Here is an 18,724-nt window from a genome sequence, read left to right as displayed (position 1 = left end):
TAAAGGGCGCAAGGTGATTGGAAAAGTAGTAAAAGGTTGGAAAATATTAAGAGATTGTATGATGCAAAGCTTAAATAATTTATCTACTGAAATTTTGAGGTGTATTATTTTAAAGTAATGAATCATTGTTATTTACAACTATATATTATATCTCTTTGAAATGTACAAATAAAGTAATGGGCAGAATGTTTATGAATGTCAAAACTTTATTTTTGCTTCTTCTTCCCTTCAAGAATTGGTTGGATTTGGAGATGCCTATTGAAAGCCTGGTTGAAAAGGAATCGAGTTTGGAATGCCGAAATGATCGGAAGCCATGCCAATATAGCAATCGGAGAGAAAAGGATTGATCCCATTCCGTAATCATATGCCTTAGCTAGTACCTCAGTGAACTGCCAGAGTCCGGTGTTCTCAATAATCGGCCTCACAGCTTGAGCAACCTGAAGGGAACTAAAATGTCAGAGGGAATAAGGCGAAAGATGCAAACTCTAGACAAAAACTATATGCCGATCCTCTAAATATATGAACAAATTTAAAAAAAAACTTGGGCATGCCCGTATTTGATACTTATTCTTGAATTCGAGTAACATAGTCAACTAGACATACCAAAATCAGACCCCATCCAGTCGGCAGAAATGCAAGACAGCAGACAAGTAAATCCTTGGACGACAGTTCACAGATGACTGAGAGAGTGATAACAATGGTGAAAACACTTAGGAAGAGGAATGCTTTAAAGAACCTAAACATCAGATGGTAACGAGCACTGAAGAGTTGCCTTCCAATGTTCACTGCCTGTATGTCATGTAGAGATCGAGTTATCCATGCAGAAAATTCAAGGCTAATTCGGAATTTTCAAAATAAAACTCAATATACTTGAGCATTATGATACTTGAATGAATTTTACCTTGACCGTCAGGAAAACTGCAAGAATCACAACCCAGGAAAGCACATAAACCAGGAAATTTTTGCTCTGTTGGGAGATGTCAAGATGATACACCAAGCCATACTGATACAAGAAGAACCGAATCGAAAGAAGAATTTCGAACAATCTAGCACCATATCCTGAACGACGAAGGTGAGCTTGTTCATCATTCCACCAAGATTGCCAACTCTTGTTTTGTTGAATCCCAATACCACCTTTCTCCTTGATCCACTTATTCCAGCCTTTCCAATCATCTACAATCTTGTCCCAGTCGAATCCGGAAGGATTAAAGAAAAATGGTGCAAACAACCAAGTCATGGTCATGAACCAAACAGAGTACGTGATTAATACATATGCCATGCTACTCTGGTAGGACCTCCGGAACAAATCGTAAACCACTAACAGGAGCAACAGTTCAAATCCTTTAACAAAGTGGCTTCGTGAATACAATCTGTAGTTCTCAGTAAAGCTGGCATGAAACACCACAACCTTACGTCCGGTAGGTATATACTTAGCTCCGCCATACATAATTGTCCGACCAAAATGATGGGTTTTTGTCCCAAGGGAAAAAGTGAAGAAAACAGCAGCCAACTGCAGTTGCATAAGAACAAAATCTTTAAGGGCCGTAAGAAATCCCTTCTCAAGTCCGATCTCCATTACCATCGGTAAGCCAGTTAAAAGACCAAGCTGAATAAACGATTGAGAAGCAAGAGCAGTTTCCAATGATTCAATGTTTTTCATTCTAGCCTCAATGAGGAGTGCCTTTTCTAGTCCACTAAGAACAAGGTATAGTTGTCCATAGAGGAACACATAAATTCCGAGTACAGAAATCTGGTTTTTTACAGATCATAAGACGGGAAAGGCAAAAATCAGAAAAGCATCATACAGAGAGAAATAGGAATCGGATCAGGTAACCTTGTTTAGTGTGAGAGAATTACCAGACTACTGAAGTAAAATCCAATGGTTGTGAAGTAGCAAGATAGCATCCTAAAAAAATCAAATCGACGACCAAGACGGTGTATGTCACGGCTTAAAGTTTGTTCACTATTCCCATTAGCAACTTTGGCCTCAAACTTAGAGATTTGATTAAGGCCTACATCACGACCTTTGCCAACTTGCAGGTACTCGTGATATGTAATACATCCCCGTCGCAGGGTCGAGTTGAATCCTACACAAGGTATCAAATATATTTCACTGCAAGGAAACCACAAGTCTAGGACTAAATGGTTGGTATACAATATCGGAATTCACAAAACCTACCGGCAAAAACATCCTCACTCAAGTTTATTGTTTTTGATGCTTTGCTTATTCCACCTCTTGTCATGTGAAACAGCCTATCAAATACATCTGGATGCCCATAGTGGAAGCGAACCCTGTATATTAATCGAAAGTGAAGAATAAAGCAATAAACACATTGGTTGATATCAAGTAATTATAGAATAGAACAATCTAGGCCTTAGGCTAACAAGAAGTAGTGAAGAAACACTGACAAAATGGCATCACAAAGACACCCAATTCGGTAACTTTACCAAGAACATGAAACTAACTCCTACTTCCACCAGGGGTGGCTAGGTGTTAAGGGTAGATAAGGGTCGACTCCTGTTTGTATATTTGATAAAAAAAAATATTGTAGATATTGCAAAACCAAGATAAGATTGCTCGAAATAATAATTCTGTCGATGTTAATTTGTCGAGTACTGACATGTAGATGATAGCAGATACAAGAAAGACACATGCAGTTGATTATAAGTAGCATGAAATACAGCATCAATTACCTGAGAGGATTGGCAAGAAGCCTTTGACCAATGGTGACAAAGCTGGTTTCCTGATACGACATAAACCATGCTAAAGAAGAAACACTGCAGTTTGAAAGAATGTAATTCAGTCATTAAGGAGACAAAAAACTTCCGGTTTCACATAAATGAATGATGGATTCCTCCACAAAAAATGAAATATGACAATATAAAAACTAAAGCCACTTTTGCTTGAAATAATATCTTATATCTATAGTCTAATTCCTCTGTGATTCCTTATGTTTGTGTCGAAGCATCTACCCTAAAACTAAGGGATAACTGTAATATAAGACCACTGAAAACCAAATACTTAACAGCTCTGGGATAATACCACTTTAACAGTTTGTGAAGTTGGTTTAATAGAGATTATATTTGTCCTGTGTTCGAGTTCTCAGATATTGCTAGGTTGTTTCTCATTCTTGCTCGGTCCTTACTAAATATTCATGCATTAGCTAATACATGAAAACATGTCCACTGACAGATTCTTATTATCATTTTTATGAGTTCAAAGGATTAAACCTTCCAGTGAATATGTGTTCCCTCAGACCAAGTATTGTAGGAGGGCGCCGCCCACGGTTATGATGAAACTCTTGCAGAAGATTTCTCACTTTAAGAGCTTCTTCCAAATAATTGTCCTGAAAATTTGGACCAGCATGAGACTAGAAATGTATGCAAAGCAACAAATTTTCAGTTTTTGGAGCAAGAACCTACTTGGTTCATGTCAATCGTTTGGAGAGCTTCTCCACGTGTGAAGATTATGGCATGGTTTTGATTTTCTGGCTTCCCTTCACCAATGATTGGTGGACCAGGAAGCTTTATGCGATAGATTACCTGTAGAAGGATACTAATGAGATATGCTATAAGACTGCATTTTAGTATAGAATCACAAACAGGGCATGTTAACAGGAATTATGACATTACTAATATCCATATGATCACTTAATTTAAGAATAGATATAAATAAGCTACTCGGACTTAGAGGTGAGGTTCAGATACAGGCATGTGTTTGACACAGGTATGCTCATTTTTTTTTCTAAGTTCTTCCATGTATTTGGAGGATTCAACCCACATACGCATGTTCAAATATTTGTTAAAAAATGGTACCTCAAGAAAAATAAAGAGTCAGAGTAACATGGCATACTCCATGTGGACAAGTATGCTTTTTGACGTTATACTGTGAATGTTATTGAACCCAATCTTGCTAGAGAATAAACTGACACGGCATTTATATTTCTACTTCCTTAGCAACTTTATTTTTAATTCCTTAATCTCAAAAGGAGGAATTGTGTACTAATCCTGTGTTGGCATGCATTTTAGGTATTGGTACACAATTCCTCTAACTGTGACATCTTACTTGGAGCAAAGACCAAACATATCTTTCCATAGTAATCCCTGAACTTTTTCACTTTTCTTAAGTAATCCATTGTATTTTTTATGATAACTAAACAAATCCATATCCTTTTGACTTATAACAAAATAATCCTTTATTTCATATGCAAGATTAATTTATGTTAATGGCTTATTTATGTACAAATTAAAGGTTATAGACTTATTCGGGTAAAAATTAAAGGTTGAGGTATTATTTAGGGGCAATTAAAGTATAAGGGCTTAATTGGTATAAGGGCTTAATTGGTCCTTGGTAAGTGATAAAGTTTAGGAGCTTTTTTCTTAATTTAACATCAACCTAATAATGTTTAAACAACTTGATTGACTTAATACCTGATCAAAAGTACCAACAGCTTTTGCCAGAATAGAAGAATAAACCTTTTGAGGCTTATCTGCTATTATTTCTTCTTTCTCTTCAATATATGCAACACGTAGAGCTGGATACCTACAGAGAAGAAATTGCATTTCGTTATTTAGATTTCTAACATACATCTTATGTTTCAATATTTATGCAGTTTTATCATATTTAGATAAGTTACCTTATCATCAAATCCTTTACGTCTTCTGCACGAGGGTCCCCAGAAGATTTATGTGATCCGAACATTTGACAAGAGACAACATACGTGAATTTCATGTCTACTAAGGCATCTAGTTCCGCAGATGACTTGGGATTATTTCGTTCAAAAACATTAACATCCTGGACAACGTCTGGATAAGCACAAGTAGCCACGAGGAAGAAAATAAAAGCAATAAAAGCTGATTAGTTTAATCATTCTCATTAATTTATAACCGTATGCTGATAGAATACCTATTAAACATCAGATTACGAGCAGAGGATCATTAACCTTTATACTCAGGCATTTCAAGAAGTGCTTGTAATTTTAAGGCTTGTCTATAGTACATAATTCCTCTAACTGCCACATCGAAAGGAAAAGAAATAAATTAGTAATATATTTACAAACAATTCAAGCTTCACTGGCAAGCTCGTTAATATATTTTACTAAGAAATTTCAAGCACCTGTTCTGCTTAGCGTTTGGCCACGAAAAGAAGCCCACTTTCTAATCTCTTCCTCCTTTTCATCATCTATTAGTTCATTAAAGTTTTGATATCCCATACGCTCCAAAAAGTTCTTCCACTCATCTAAGAAAAATGAAGGAATGTTATGCACGTGGAGATGTATACAAATGGATTTTCAATCTTTGTTACTCAGACACAGTTACAAGTATCAGACACAGATATGTGGCTCACACAAGTATGCTCAATTTTGTTTAAGATTTTCCATCTATTTGGAGGGTCCTATGTACTTATGTCTGGATAAGTATCAGACCTGGGTGTCGGATGTGGGTACTTTCAGAAAAATAAAGTCGAAGTAACACAGTTTTCAATATGATTTTCTACAAAGATAATATTTTATTACCTGGGAAGATTTTTTGCATATAGAAGATGATAGAAACTTGTCCTTTGCTTGATTGTAGCTCCTTCATTGAAAAATTGACATCCTCCATATAATGGGGGGTCATAACACTGTATTAAACAGAATATGTTGGTTCAGAGTCTAAAAGGCTTGTTACTCTGATGAAGCAAGGTTGTAAAGGATACATTATAGTACTTCTTAGTTATTACAACAAAAATTCCCATCATAGCACTAATGCAAGTAACTGACATTGGCAAAAGTGACAAATACAATACATGGACAAAACACAAAGAACAACTTGACATCTTTATCTTTTCATGCAGCACCACAAAGAATGCAATTATGAACCAAAATTCACGTTGAAAGATCGCTAACTTTATAACAGAGAGTAATACAATATGAGTACTGTTAATGGGAAAATATTATTGAAAGAGTCAAATGAAGAGGATATGGGAAACTGTTTACATATACGTAGCCTACTTAAACTGTTATATACTTACAATTTTGTTAGCATAATCACAAAGCACAGAGAAATTAACTATATGCTTTATACACATATAATAATATGATGTTCTACCAATAGTGAAGGCTCATGGAGAATTGAAAATCCTGTCGCAGAAGCACATTAATTTATATCCAACACAAGAAACAAAATTCGAGAATTCCATGTAACTTCTATCTAAATAGATAATACTTCAATTAGTTTTGCATGATAAGTAGCATGGTAACCAAGGTTAGGTTCAACCTGTGCCTCAGTCCTAAAATTTTGAAGACTATCATCAATCAGAGTCAAGTAACCAAGAGACTAACAACAAGAGAAGACAATTCAACCTGAAAGACATCATACTGCACACTTCAGGAGCACTAGGCATATCCATAAAGAGTGAAGTAGCAAAGAACGAAATACGCCTTCGGGCTTCTAAGTTTGCAGGCATGTCCATTGCCTTATCTTTGACAGTAAGCAATAAATGCAACCGCTGAATCTGTCATATAAAGATTCAAATTCAAATTGTAAGTATATATTTCTCTATCAGAAGCCTGTAAGGCTGTATATGCTAAATATATGCATAAATTGTATGCAGGCTTACTATGGCATAAATACATAACATGAGTGCTCATCTTTCTACAAGTCATTTCAATGCTTATCATACTGAAAAATTAGCAAAAAACCCTATTGTGAAAGAACAGATGAGAGGAAACCATCACCTGTTCAGTAAGAGGGCCATCATCAGGCAAAGGAAAACATATAGAGGTCTTGCTAGCAGCAGATTCAAATAATTGTGGTTCTCTCTTTCTAGAGAAAAAAGTAAAATCATCCACAGCTTCTTGGGAGCATTCTATCAAATCCACTACTCTGCATGCATTTAAAAGATGGATTTCAAAAAGTAGAATACAATTTATCTCTCAGAAATGGTACGAGAGAAGAGTCCAAGCATGAAACCTGTGACCGTTTGCCATCATATCATTTGTTACGAGCTCAAAGATATCTTGGAGTACTTGCACAACTTTACCATTTTGATTTTTATCTCCCTCAACCTATATTATACCATGTAACAAGTTTTGAGATTCCATTTACCGGTTTTGGTAGGGAAAATGGGGGCAATTATTTGTAGCTTAGCTTTAGTACTATAACACTTACTATTAATTCAAGCAACTCCACAAATTTGTTTTGTAGAGCCGGAAGTGCACTCATCTTGAAATCTTGAAGAAAAGTTGATTCTTCAATGCTTCGCTCAATTTCATTCACGATGTTTGATACAACCCTGAAAAAGGAATACAGGTTAACAAATTAGGAAGGCTAGAGAGCACTCATAATTTCAAATTTATCTGCCTAACAAGAAAAACAAGACTGAAACATTTTATTAAAGAAAAAAAAATTGCCACAACAAGAATGCCATACAAAGGAATAAAACATGCATACATGATGTTGCTTATGTTGATTCTTACCTCTTTTCAAGGTCACCAACAATAAGAACTTCAAGGATGTACTTCACCGACTCATAGCACTCCTTTACAGAAAAGTACATGTACTCATCTTTTCTAATCCTTTTAAAAAGTTTCTCATCCTTCCCCACAAAATCTCTTGCAATGCTTAGTGCTGTTGAAAACTGAAAAACAGAGCAACATCAAGGAGGAAGACCAATGGTGAAACAAAAACAAAAAATATTTTCATATGAAAAACCATACCTTATTTGCAAGAAGGAAAATAGGCCAGCGAATAAATTCAGGAAACAGCCCAGATGTAGGTATCGTCATCAAATCCATTTCCCTGTTGTCAAAAGAAATGTTTCAGAGTTAATTAGTATGATATTTCCTTGAAGAAGCATTCATGCAATGGAAAAAAATGAACCTGTTGCTTATCAAGTCTTCCGATCTAAAATTACTGATAATTTGGTTCCAGACTAGAACAAACTTCTGATCTAATACCTCACTTTTGGACACCTGCGCTAACATCAGTTCAATAATCAGAAAGGGAGAAAACAATATCCCCTAAGAATTTATCACTGATATTCCAAGTTTTGGATCTCAACCTTGCAAAATATATTCTGGAGTAAACTTTTTGTTCTCTTTTTTGATGGTGGTGGGATGAGGCGGTTGAATGCAGAAGGCAAGGAATGAAATCTACTTCTCAGCATTCCCAATGTCCGGATCTATATAACACGTGGAGTTAGTCTACTGGTATGCTGCTTATGAAAGAAAATAAAGCCATACCTCACCAAGATGATGCAAAATGCCATAAAGTCCTCCACATACTGTACAATAAACAGAATACCATATTTGTGTGTCCATGAAATACACCTGAGATAATTTCCAAAGAGTGTACGAATGATAAGGATTAAAAAGCAATATTGAACAAAGTAACTATGACTGATTTACTTGTTAAAATCTATAATTTCAGATTTCCTTTTTCCTTTCAAAATTTGCCATCAAACAAGGTAATTAAGATCCAAGAACTAACTTTGCCTTTTCTTTTCAAGCAGAAAACTGCAGTTTCATTTCCTGCCAGAAAATATGCTCATTATTAAGTTAAGTTCTTCATTTTCAATGGTGAGATCAGGCAGATGCTGTTTTCATCATGTAGATAAGCAATACATTTATTGATTGGAAATGAGTTTTAGTCCAGCTAACTTCCTAGGTTAAATAGAAGTTGTCAATCTTTGGGAGAACTTACAACTATTATGGGAGCCCACACTGCCACAATAGCACCAACATTGCTCCTGACTGGAAGAGAATACAAATGTTCTTTAATAAAAATACAGCTCAAATTTAGCTCTTAAAAACACACACACACACACACACACAAAGTTGAAGAGTACCTTTGGGGAAAAGCTCATGCCAGTCATATGTTTGCACACCAATTTTCATAATTTCTCTTGTTGGTGCTATTAGGGGTTTTATCTGCATTGTTTAATTAGTAGTAAGAAATAAAAGATTGGAAATACATAAGCACATTTCTAACCATAACCAAACTCAGAAAGAACAAGTTTTTTATGTATACAAAACCAAAATGCTTAGCACTAGCTTTATATCCATACATCAAATAAAAAGATCATATTGTCAGATTTCTCCAATAAATTTTGTTTATTATTTCTAGTTTCATCTCATAAAGTAGATTCTGAAATGAAAACTGTAAAGAACATTTGGCATTTTACAACAATCACTAATGAATCAAATGGCTTAGGCCACCACAAAAGAGAAAGGTGAAAATAGTACTGAAGATGAACCATAGCAACATGGTGCTGGTTAACAGGGCAACAGGATTGAGCTTTTAATTTTAGCTACTGATTTGTAGCAACCAGTAGCATCAGTTCCAAAAAATCATGATGAGCATATGTAATGACATAAGAAATTCCTAACTATTAGATTCTCGGTGTTATGTCACATGAAACATGAGTCTAAATAAGTTTTGTATAATAAAGTAGTATCTATGTGAGTCTAAATAAGTCTTGTATGATATAAAAGTATCTCATGAATAATTTTATGATTATGTAATCAGAAAAACAAATGCTGCATTTTAGCAGCACCGTAGCTTTCCCTTCTGTTTTTAATGCTATATATTAGCTTCTCACCATAGAATTACAAGCAACAGTTTGAGAGATGCTGGATCTTCCTATGTTAACTGAATTCGTCTACTTAATCAGTAAAAGCATTCACTGTTCATGGTATTGTGATCTCTTAACACAGCATGAAGCAGTTATATTGTTCCTCACCTCAAAACTGTAGCTGAACACTAACTTGGTTGACAGCACTAGCATCCAGAAAAAGGTATACCTACATTGTAATAAAAAGACAAATATTAGGGGTGATTTTTTTTAAATGATGCTTACTGAACTTCGCAACGAGAGCATAGATCATACTTGAAAAGAGAAATTTGAGTCTCTTGCATTCCCCGCCCAACATATAGTCTAGGCTACAAAATGAAAAGAAATTTAAGCAATATTTGCCAAGTTTAATACCAATAAGCAATAAGGTTAAAGATGAGAAAATGGACCAAAAAAGAAATAGTATGGCATAAGCTGAAAATCATATGCTAAAAAAACTTTTCAAGTAATTAATGAAAATGAAGCTATCAACAGTCAGGATGAAAGTTTACGATAAATTCACAAATATGGATGGGAAAAATGGTAAATAATAAATCAAGAGAAAGCAAGGGATCATTCTACAAAAATGTTCTTAGCAAAGGAACAGCCATTTTTTTTAAGAGCTAATTCTAGCTTCCAAGAAAACAAAATTTATCTCGAATAATTCGTTAGAATAGTTTTACAACACAAACAAAACAAGAGCTTTTTACTTTGTGTTACCAAATTTTATCTGTGTTGACTATGAATATTAGAAAGGAAATTAAGGTGTTTAAGAAATATTTGAGAACAGTTGTTTACTTAACTTTAGCACTTTACAGGGAATTTCAAGTAACAATTTTGGTATGGCTTAAGCAGCTAATAATTCATGTTTTACTTACATATTAGAAAAGAACAATCAATTATAGTAAGTATTATTATAGTTGGAACTTGTTGATCGTGTTACTATCTTACAACAGCATATTGAATGATTCAATATAAAAATACAAATTTTAACCAGAAAGAGGATTTAAAAAAAAGAATGATCTCTACCTGTGTCCACCTAGATATAGTTCTGCAGATGCTCCAGTTTGAGATTTCAATGTACTTGCTAACAGCCGGAACAAAAAATAAGACTAGATCAACTGCATTAGTTATTAGGTATACTACCACAACAACCATAAATGGAGAATAGCACCATTCTCCAATCCAGCTTTCATTTTGTGTGGAATAACAAGTATATTTCCTCCTAGATTGAGCATAAACAACAGGAAGAACAATGGTCCATATCACCGCATAAGCAAGCCTTAGCAATTGTATCCGTTTTTGAGATAACTCCATGGTGTTTCTTGCTTTCCATGTGAAGGTAATATCAAGAATTGCTGCAGGTCCAATGATGTATAAGATTCACATTCTTTGTGTACATATTCATGCATATGCATACATCTGATGGATGTATTTGAAAGAGGCATACAAACATACAGATAAACGTATATATGTGTCCATGCATATATGTGTTCACGTATGTATTAGCTGATACCTTAAAATTCTCCAATGAAATTATATCCTTAATCTATTTTTCAGAAAATTAAATCATTTGCTCTACTAGATTATGCTCCTTAAGTTGCATCTATTCCTCAGGGAAAATTGTTTGAATGTGATGTAAAAGGAGGGGGGAGCGGGGAGAACATTTTTATTGCATTCCTCTTCAGAACTGGTAATTTCCATGTTCATTACTAAATGTATATGGTAAGCTATTTTAGCTCATACCTTGTATGAGCTTAAGAATCGCAGATGTTATGAAGATGCTCATAACATCCTCCAATATTACGGCATCAAACACTTCAAGTGGAGATCCAACATCATGGCAAGCCATAATTATCATTGCCTGAAAAGGAAACCAATCTGATGATCCTAACCTAGTATATATATCACAAGTAGCAGTCATCCAGTAAACTAACCTGAAGGGATAGTATAAAAAAGCTCCACATCCTATCAAAGCTCCTAAAAACTTGCCAAAAGGAACGGATCTCTACAAAATTTGTCTTCCCCAACCATTTTGGTTCACGATTCTCCTCCGAAGTTACCTGTTGGAGAAAAAGCAGCACAACAGAGACAGAAATGCTGGTCATATGTCAATTATGTAGTTAGAAGGGAGACAGTCAGACAGAGATACAAGAAACAAGAAGAGATATGAAAGTCTTGTAAGTCAAGAACAATGAAGCACAACTAATGTGAAGCCATCTTCAGGATATTTTACCAGAGCCAAATTCAAAACACGTACTGATACACACTTAAATGCTTGAATGGAATGTGCTCGTATCAAGACAATCTTGAACACCAAGATAGACGACAGAATTTCTAGTCCTTGTCCTGCATAGTATGATATCCTGAAGATGGCTCATTCTCAAGTCTAATGACTCATTCTCAATTTACTTGGCAAACTTTTCAATCTAAAAGAGTTAGATATTGGCTCTTTGTGAAGTTCTTCAAAGCATATCAAAGCAATGTTCTTCACCCCATCCCCTCCTCCCACTTCTTTTTCCAATCACTTATCATTGAAAATAATTTAGTCCTAACATCGAGAAAACAAGGATTACAATGATCAGCTAAGTACAGCTGAATATGTTCCCTGGAATCGTCCAAGGCCAAACACAGCAGATGGCTGTTACACAAATTTTAGATAGTAGAGTAATTTAGTCATTCATGGAGAGGGTCTCTTACATCGTTTAACCCCTGTTCTTCATCTTCAGCTTCTTTTTCCTTCCTCTGTTCTCTAGCACTCCTAGAAGTCTTAACTTTGCTCTTCTTAGGAGAACTTGTGCAGAAAAAATCATGTTCCAGACGCATAGGCCAACCTATTTGGAAACAATCAGGAGACCTGAAGAAATTTTGAGAGTTATAGTTACCCCTATGTCTTAACTTCTTGAAATAATGATTTCTGGACAAGGCAAAGGAGAAAGTCAATGTAAAAAGTAAAGGAAATGAAAACCTAACCAGAAAAACTCATTCAGGTCATCATAGTTCCTCCATGTAGTATGGTCTGCTGTTCCACATTTGTTTTTCTCAGCTTCCTTCAGTTTCAACAAGAAAATTAGATACTTCAAGGGAACTGGAAGGATGAGACTAAACACTAAGCAATACCTTACGTATGACTTCATATATGGGGGTAACCACATTGCTAAGGAAAGACTCATGGCTTCCACCATACGCTGGCTCGACTGTGTCACCAGTTGTCATACTAACAGCACCAGTTAACATACCGTGCAATTCATACGCCATCTGATTTAAAGCCGCAAAAGGATATCACAGAATTGTCAATAATTGCAATTACATGCAGTACACTTATATCTTAAACGGAGTTCGCTTAGTGAATAAATCCTCATGCAAATCACCAAATTATTTCAAACCTAAAGTGAAGTTTACAGGTTAATTACTGCACCTATTGATGATTGATATCAATCTATTCCATAACAGTCTAAGGTTCAGATAATTAAATCTTTAATAAAAGAAAAATAGAATAGATTTGTGATTATACAATAGTCAATTTCCAGTACAATAACTATTCTAATGCTTTCAGTTTTAAATTTCCTATTAAAGCATCCAACCTAAAAACCAATTGGCTATAGGTGGAGTGGAGGGGCCCAACTTTAATATAAGATCACAAGAAACCCAATACTTAATCAATGTGGGATAACGCCACTTAATACTCTTCATCACAAGTAGCTTATTGAGCCTACTCATGTACAACCTTACCAGGGATCATTAACCTCAGTTTTGGTTAGACAGGAAGAACACCTAATAGAACTTGGGCTCCAATACCATGTTAAAACATCCAACCAAAAATCAATTGGTTATAGGTGGTGGGGGCCAACTTCAATATAAGAACACAGGAAGCACCAAAATTTAATACTTAGCATGTCCTAAAGAAGAGAAGATATGTGATAGACATATTATGAAGTAACTAAAGTGATATCATTGATTGTTATAGCTCTTCCAACATCCAAACGAGACATAATCATTGTCAAACTCTTGCTGTTTCAGTCATCTGCAATTATCTGAGTCTTTCACTAACATGGTTTATGCTCTCTATACTAGAACCATGACTGAATTCTACAATAAGGAATTAATCAACAGAACTAGATTTTTCATCTCACATGGTGAAAGATATAACAAAGACATTCTGGCATAAATCGCAGGTTCGCAGCCTCTCCCCAAATAAGAAGATAAAGACCTATATATAGAATTTTATATTGCTGAGCATCTTGTTTGACACAAGGCAACCTGCAAGGAGAAATAATACAGTTGTTTCATGAAAGTTGAAAATCTAAAAGGAAATCACTGAGAATCTTCAGATTAAAGGGATTAATGAAACTTAGGCCTGGCCTAGAATTTAACCCTCTTGAGAGGGTTGAGGTCTAACGTTCATACCCTCTTTGATTCCTTAGACTTCTTTGTTATGTAACAATAAAGATACAGAAGAAATTAACGGCAAAGAAATGAACAGAAACTGATTAAATAGAAAATTAGAAATTCCATTCACTCTCTTACCTGATATTGCTTTTTCTGACCAAAAATTTGCACCAGTTTGTATAATTTTTGAAAAACTTTCTCATTAGCTCATCAATAGACGCATCAATTGTCTGACATCATAATATGCAAGTCAAATGCAAAGAAATTTTAAGCCAAAAACAGTTTAAAATTTAAAACAGGAAAGAAGCTAAATCACCTTCAAGGCCAACGCTTGCTTCCGAGAGTGCTGAGAAAGCACATTAGCAAGAAGTAGAACAAGATGTTCCCTCTGGTTGGCTACATTTTCTTTCTGAAAAACAATGCACAATATGAATTTCACTTTCTTCAATGCATTAGGAACACAAAGAACACCATTTCATAACTGTTAAATCATGTGTCCTCCCATGGAAAAGAAACAGAGTAATAAAAAAAGATATTTCAGAATACCTGGAACCCAAAAGAATACTGAAGAAATTCAAAACAATCTATGAAAGTCCCACGTTTTGGAAGGTTCTGGGTTGAGGGTAAACCACGGACATTACGAATAACTTGAATAGCAACTTTAATCTGCAAAAGTTCATTAGTTTGTGAACAATCTATTCCTTGCAACCACATGTCAACATGAATATAAATCGATATATTGAAATTCACTGCAAAATTGACCAGTTTCTCCAACTGCAACAACGCAAAGGTTCAACAGCAGAGGAAACAGGTGCTGAAGTTTTTTGCAAAATCATGTGACAACTACCTCTTAGAGACAAAAGTGGAAAGAAAAAAGAAAACCAGAGTGTATTCGTGTAGTGTCAGACCTCAGGAAATTTCATAATTGCTTGCTGAATACCTCCATGATCAAGTGGCAGAATATTGTAGGCAAACAACTCAGTTCTAGCTTGAATGCTCTCTCTGTCAGCAAGGGCCTTCAAAGGAAAAAAGAGATATAACATAAGATGACAAGTATAGTAACAAAATCCAGATATTACACAATACTATGGTAAGAAGGCTAAATCATAGGGGGGAAATAGAACCTGAGGACCAGCTATAACTGCCTTTAGTACGTCATACAACACAGAAGCAATTCTACATGCATCTAGCAACTTCTCTCCATGACTAATCCAGAAAGAATAAGGAAACAGAACAAAAGTGAATAACACGTTAGTTTCATGTAGAGGACATATATATTGCTATATAAACAAGAGCAAAGCATCAGCAGAATTTTGCATTTTACCTATTTTCCAAGTCAAATGCTTCGGCATGTTGGCTGATATATCTCCTATTTTCATCATAAACACGTTTAAGTTCTCGTGAGTCACTCTGTTCCTTCCTCTTTGTTTTTGAAGTTTCTTCATCCTAACAATCATATAAAGCAAGCAAGGGATAATAAATTAAATAAAGAAATAAACATAGGGTTAAAATCCCGAATGGCCATATACTAGGAAAAAAATGAATAGACGTGAGAAATACATGCAGTTTAACTGCTAAAATGAATTTTCTGGAAAAAGCATTTTATGGGGAATAACAGAAAACTGATTGTGGAGCAAAGGTAGATAAACATGACTCTAATTATTAGCAATTAGTCATTTTCAACAACTTCAATTTTCTTCTAATTAAATTTATCATATCTCATCACCACTATTACAAATCAATTTCTTTGCATCTAGCGATGCTTCACATGCAGGTTTGTGCCCTTAATTAGCCTCAAGATATTCCGTACAATCTAAAATTTGTGGTATAGGATTAGCTTGGGGGTCAGTAGCAGCATCCTGAATTAACCCCATTTGATGGGATGCTTTAAAGAGATTTGGATAGGTGGGTCTGGAGTAGCTCTACTGAGGGACTGATCCATTAACAGTTTTCTACAAAGCTCAAATAGACACAAAGCCTCATCCTTGGAACCATGATGCTGCTCTAAGTTTACAAATTTCTCGTTGGTTACTTACATTGTTACCTTCCTATTGGAGAACTATGTTACTTGGACTTCCCATTTTATTCAAATTATGTATAGAAAATAGCATGCGGATGCTTTATGCACAAATGAGGAAAGTAATGAACATGAGATCAAGGCACCTCATTGATAGCGTAATGACCAAATATAAAATTGACTAACAATCATCTTAGCCTATGTCCTCTCAATCAATGCGAAAAAAGCTACCTAAATAACCGACATTATAAATTTAAGCGTGGAAGATGAGCTTCAATCTTAGCTCTTACACGTTCAAGCCTTTGAAGAAGCATGGTTTTAAACTGTCTAACTTTCCTTCCTGTTGAATTACGGTCCAAGTTATGTGCTATTTCAAAAGCATGAAAACGACCTGCCACAAAAAGCAACATAATTAGAGCTGAACGCATTATATACCTTCACTCTAAACTTCATAACAAATATATTGAATGAATAATGTAAAATATATATAAATTATCAAATGAGATAACCATCTTGAAGCAGTTAATAACATAGCATATGAGACCTGATAACAGATTTCAACCCAAAAATACTCAAAAGCCATAACTTCATAACCCCATAAAATCAACAGAATTTCCGGTCTTCAAAACACAAACATCTCATTAGACAAACTATATGGTCAGTATATAAACTAGAAACAGCCAAAAGAGCAACCATAATACTGCTATTTTGATCTCTAAATATCTATACTTACAAAGATAAGCAACACGAGCGGCTTTCCATTCCAACATATTAGCAACTCTAAGAAATCTTTGGATTTCAGAAGCCAAAGTAGAAGGCAAACTTTCACTGTTAAACACTTCAGGAACATACCCACCACTTCCACTACTACTACTTTCACCATAATAAGTTAGTGAATTTACAACACCCTTACTCCCTTCATCTTCATCGTAAACGACTGGTTTCTTGTTGGGTTTTGGTTCTTCAATGGGATCATCAACAGGGACAATCTCATTCGACATGTTTTCAGCAGTGGTAAAAAGGGAAAGACTAATGAGCGTAAAGGGTATATAAGGAGTGGGATTGTGATGGTTTTGCTTTGGTTTTGGTTTTGGCTTTGGCTTTGCATTTTGCTTTAAAGTTTGCTTAATGGGTGTGTTTTCTGCTTTTTTGGGGTGGGTAAATGGAAAGATGATTTGTGAAATTTTGATTGTGTGATTTGGTGTTCAAGCTTTTTCCTCCGTCTCTGCTTTTGCTTTTTTGAATCTTTTGTGTTTTTTATACAAAGAAAACAGAGAAGGGAGAAGAAGGGGAGGCTTTTAAAAGTGTGATGCATGGCTGGTTTTTTCTTAGTTCTATTAAATAAAGAAAAGTAAACTGTAGAAGAAAACAGAGAAAGGGACTAAATGATTAAACTTTTTCTCAAGCTAATTTCAGATTAACCTCCCTAATTTTACACTATTTGAACTACCCCAGCGAATCGGTTCAGTCCGGTTATATAATTTTTTAATTTTTAATTATTTATTTAATTATTATTTCACTACTAATGAACTCAATTGAACTAAAAATGAGTGAATTAACATTTTCAATCATACGAAATTGAATTATAATTTTTTTTAAAGGGATTAACATAACATTTTTCATTTTAGAAGAGAAGTGCAATTTAATTATATATTAAAAAGATTAAATTGTACAGTTTTCAATTTTGAGCCAAGTCCCCTCACTGCCCCTTAAAATCATTCCTAGATTCAATTATTAAAACACGGGATATAAATACAATAAAAATATATAATATTTTTTGTCAAAAACATATTCGATAAATGAATATTTATTTCACACAAGTTTTTTAAACTCTATAAATGAATTGAAAGTGTAAAAAATATCACATTTATTTGTATATTTAAATTTTTTATTTTTTACTGACACTAATCATATTCTAAACTCTATAAATAATGTTTAAGATAATTTTCCTTAATATATTTAATCATTTATATTGTATGAAGTCTTAAGTTTATTAGGATTGAAATTTAGGTTCTAGCTTTATTGGGTTCTGTTTAAATTTATTTTGATGTAGGCATAAATATATTTTAATTATTAATTTAATTACATTTTGTAATAATTATTTTTAATTATAATTATTTAAATATATATAATTTATATAAAATACAAATCATCGAAATACATACACAAACCTCTGAATTAAGATTAAATAGTTCAAGCGAGTCAAATTTTAGTAATTTAATACTTGATTCAAATAAATCACAAAGTTAACGAAATTTATTTTATTTTATTTTATTTGTTATTAAAATTTTCAATTCACAAATTACCAAAAATCTAAAATAAAATCGAGTATGAAAATTGAGTTCACCATTTATTACGTAAACGAAAAATCTTAATTAATTTAATAGTTATCTAGTATACAACTCAAACTTTTAAAAATATAATTTCATTGATTTTGATATAAGCTTCAAGGCTCAAAATTTTCAAATCTAAATTCAACTCAAATTTATTACAACTTGAATCTGTTTTAACTCGATAATAAAATTAATATATATATGATTTACAATAAAACTAAAAAGTTAGTAAACAAAAGTTTTGATTATACTTGAGGCCAAAAAAAAGGTGTTGATTATACATTAAGAAAAAGGAAATAAAAGAGAAAAAAAGCATCAAACCAAGAGAACCATATGTGAGTTCTCCATAGTTTTGTTTGTTTTTTTTTCTCTTTTATAGAGGGACCCTTT

The 18,724-nt window shown here is 34.1% G+C and overlaps 1 protein-coding gene across 2 annotated transcripts; it reads right to left on the bottom strand.

Annotated features, from left to right (window-relative positions):
- Positions 1-84: 84 nt before the first annotated feature.
- On the bottom strand, positions 85-17,272 carry LOC107885999 (putative callose synthase 8). Of its 2 annotated transcripts, XM_016809789.2 has the most exons (41): positions 16,735-17,272; positions 16,292-16,392; positions 15,309-15,430; positions 15,109-15,190; positions 14,893-15,000; positions 14,531-14,650; positions 14,301-14,393; positions 14,123-14,214; positions 13,729-13,855; positions 12,716-12,853; positions 12,569-12,645; positions 12,296-12,452; positions 11,533-11,658; positions 11,342-11,459; positions 10,625-10,953; positions 9,872-9,924; positions 9,725-9,785; positions 8,831-8,912; positions 8,686-8,735; positions 8,226-8,312; positions 8,045-8,164; positions 7,864-7,955; positions 7,701-7,782; positions 7,461-7,621; positions 7,153-7,276; positions 6,955-7,049; positions 6,720-6,867; positions 6,345-6,496; positions 5,517-5,623; positions 5,117-5,239; positions 4,944-5,012; positions 4,638-4,806; positions 4,432-4,543; positions 3,424-3,543; positions 3,232-3,347; positions 2,695-2,778; positions 2,180-2,292; positions 1,858-2,087; positions 902-1,750; positions 604-789; positions 85-437 (listed from the first exon to the last, which is right to left on the bottom strand). In XM_016809789.2, exons 1-41 carry the CDS (start codon positions 17,000-17,002, stop codon positions 207-209), a joined length of 5,874 nt encoding a protein of 1,957 aa, XP_016665278.2. In that variant the 5' UTR covers positions 17,003-17,272; the 3' UTR covers positions 85-206. The 2 variants fall into 2 exon arrangements, with proteins under 2 accessions (XP_016665278.2, XP_040935972.1); XM_041080038.1 differs by lacking the exons at positions 15,109-15,190; positions 15,309-15,430; positions 16,292-16,392; positions 16,735-17,272 and having other exon boundaries at positions 14,925-14,986.
- Positions 17,273-18,724: the final 1,452 nt, after the last annotated feature.

Source organism: Gossypium hirsutum, chromosome A11 (genome assembly GCF_007990345.1).
Source record: "Gossypium hirsutum isolate 1008001.06 chromosome A11, Gossypium_hirsutum_v2.1, whole genome shotgun sequence".
Lineage (NCBI taxonomy): Eukaryota > Viridiplantae > Streptophyta > Magnoliopsida > Malvales > Malvaceae > Gossypium > Gossypium hirsutum.
Note: the sequence above shows the minus strand (reverse complement) of the source record. Positions and strands in the feature narration are given on the sequence as shown.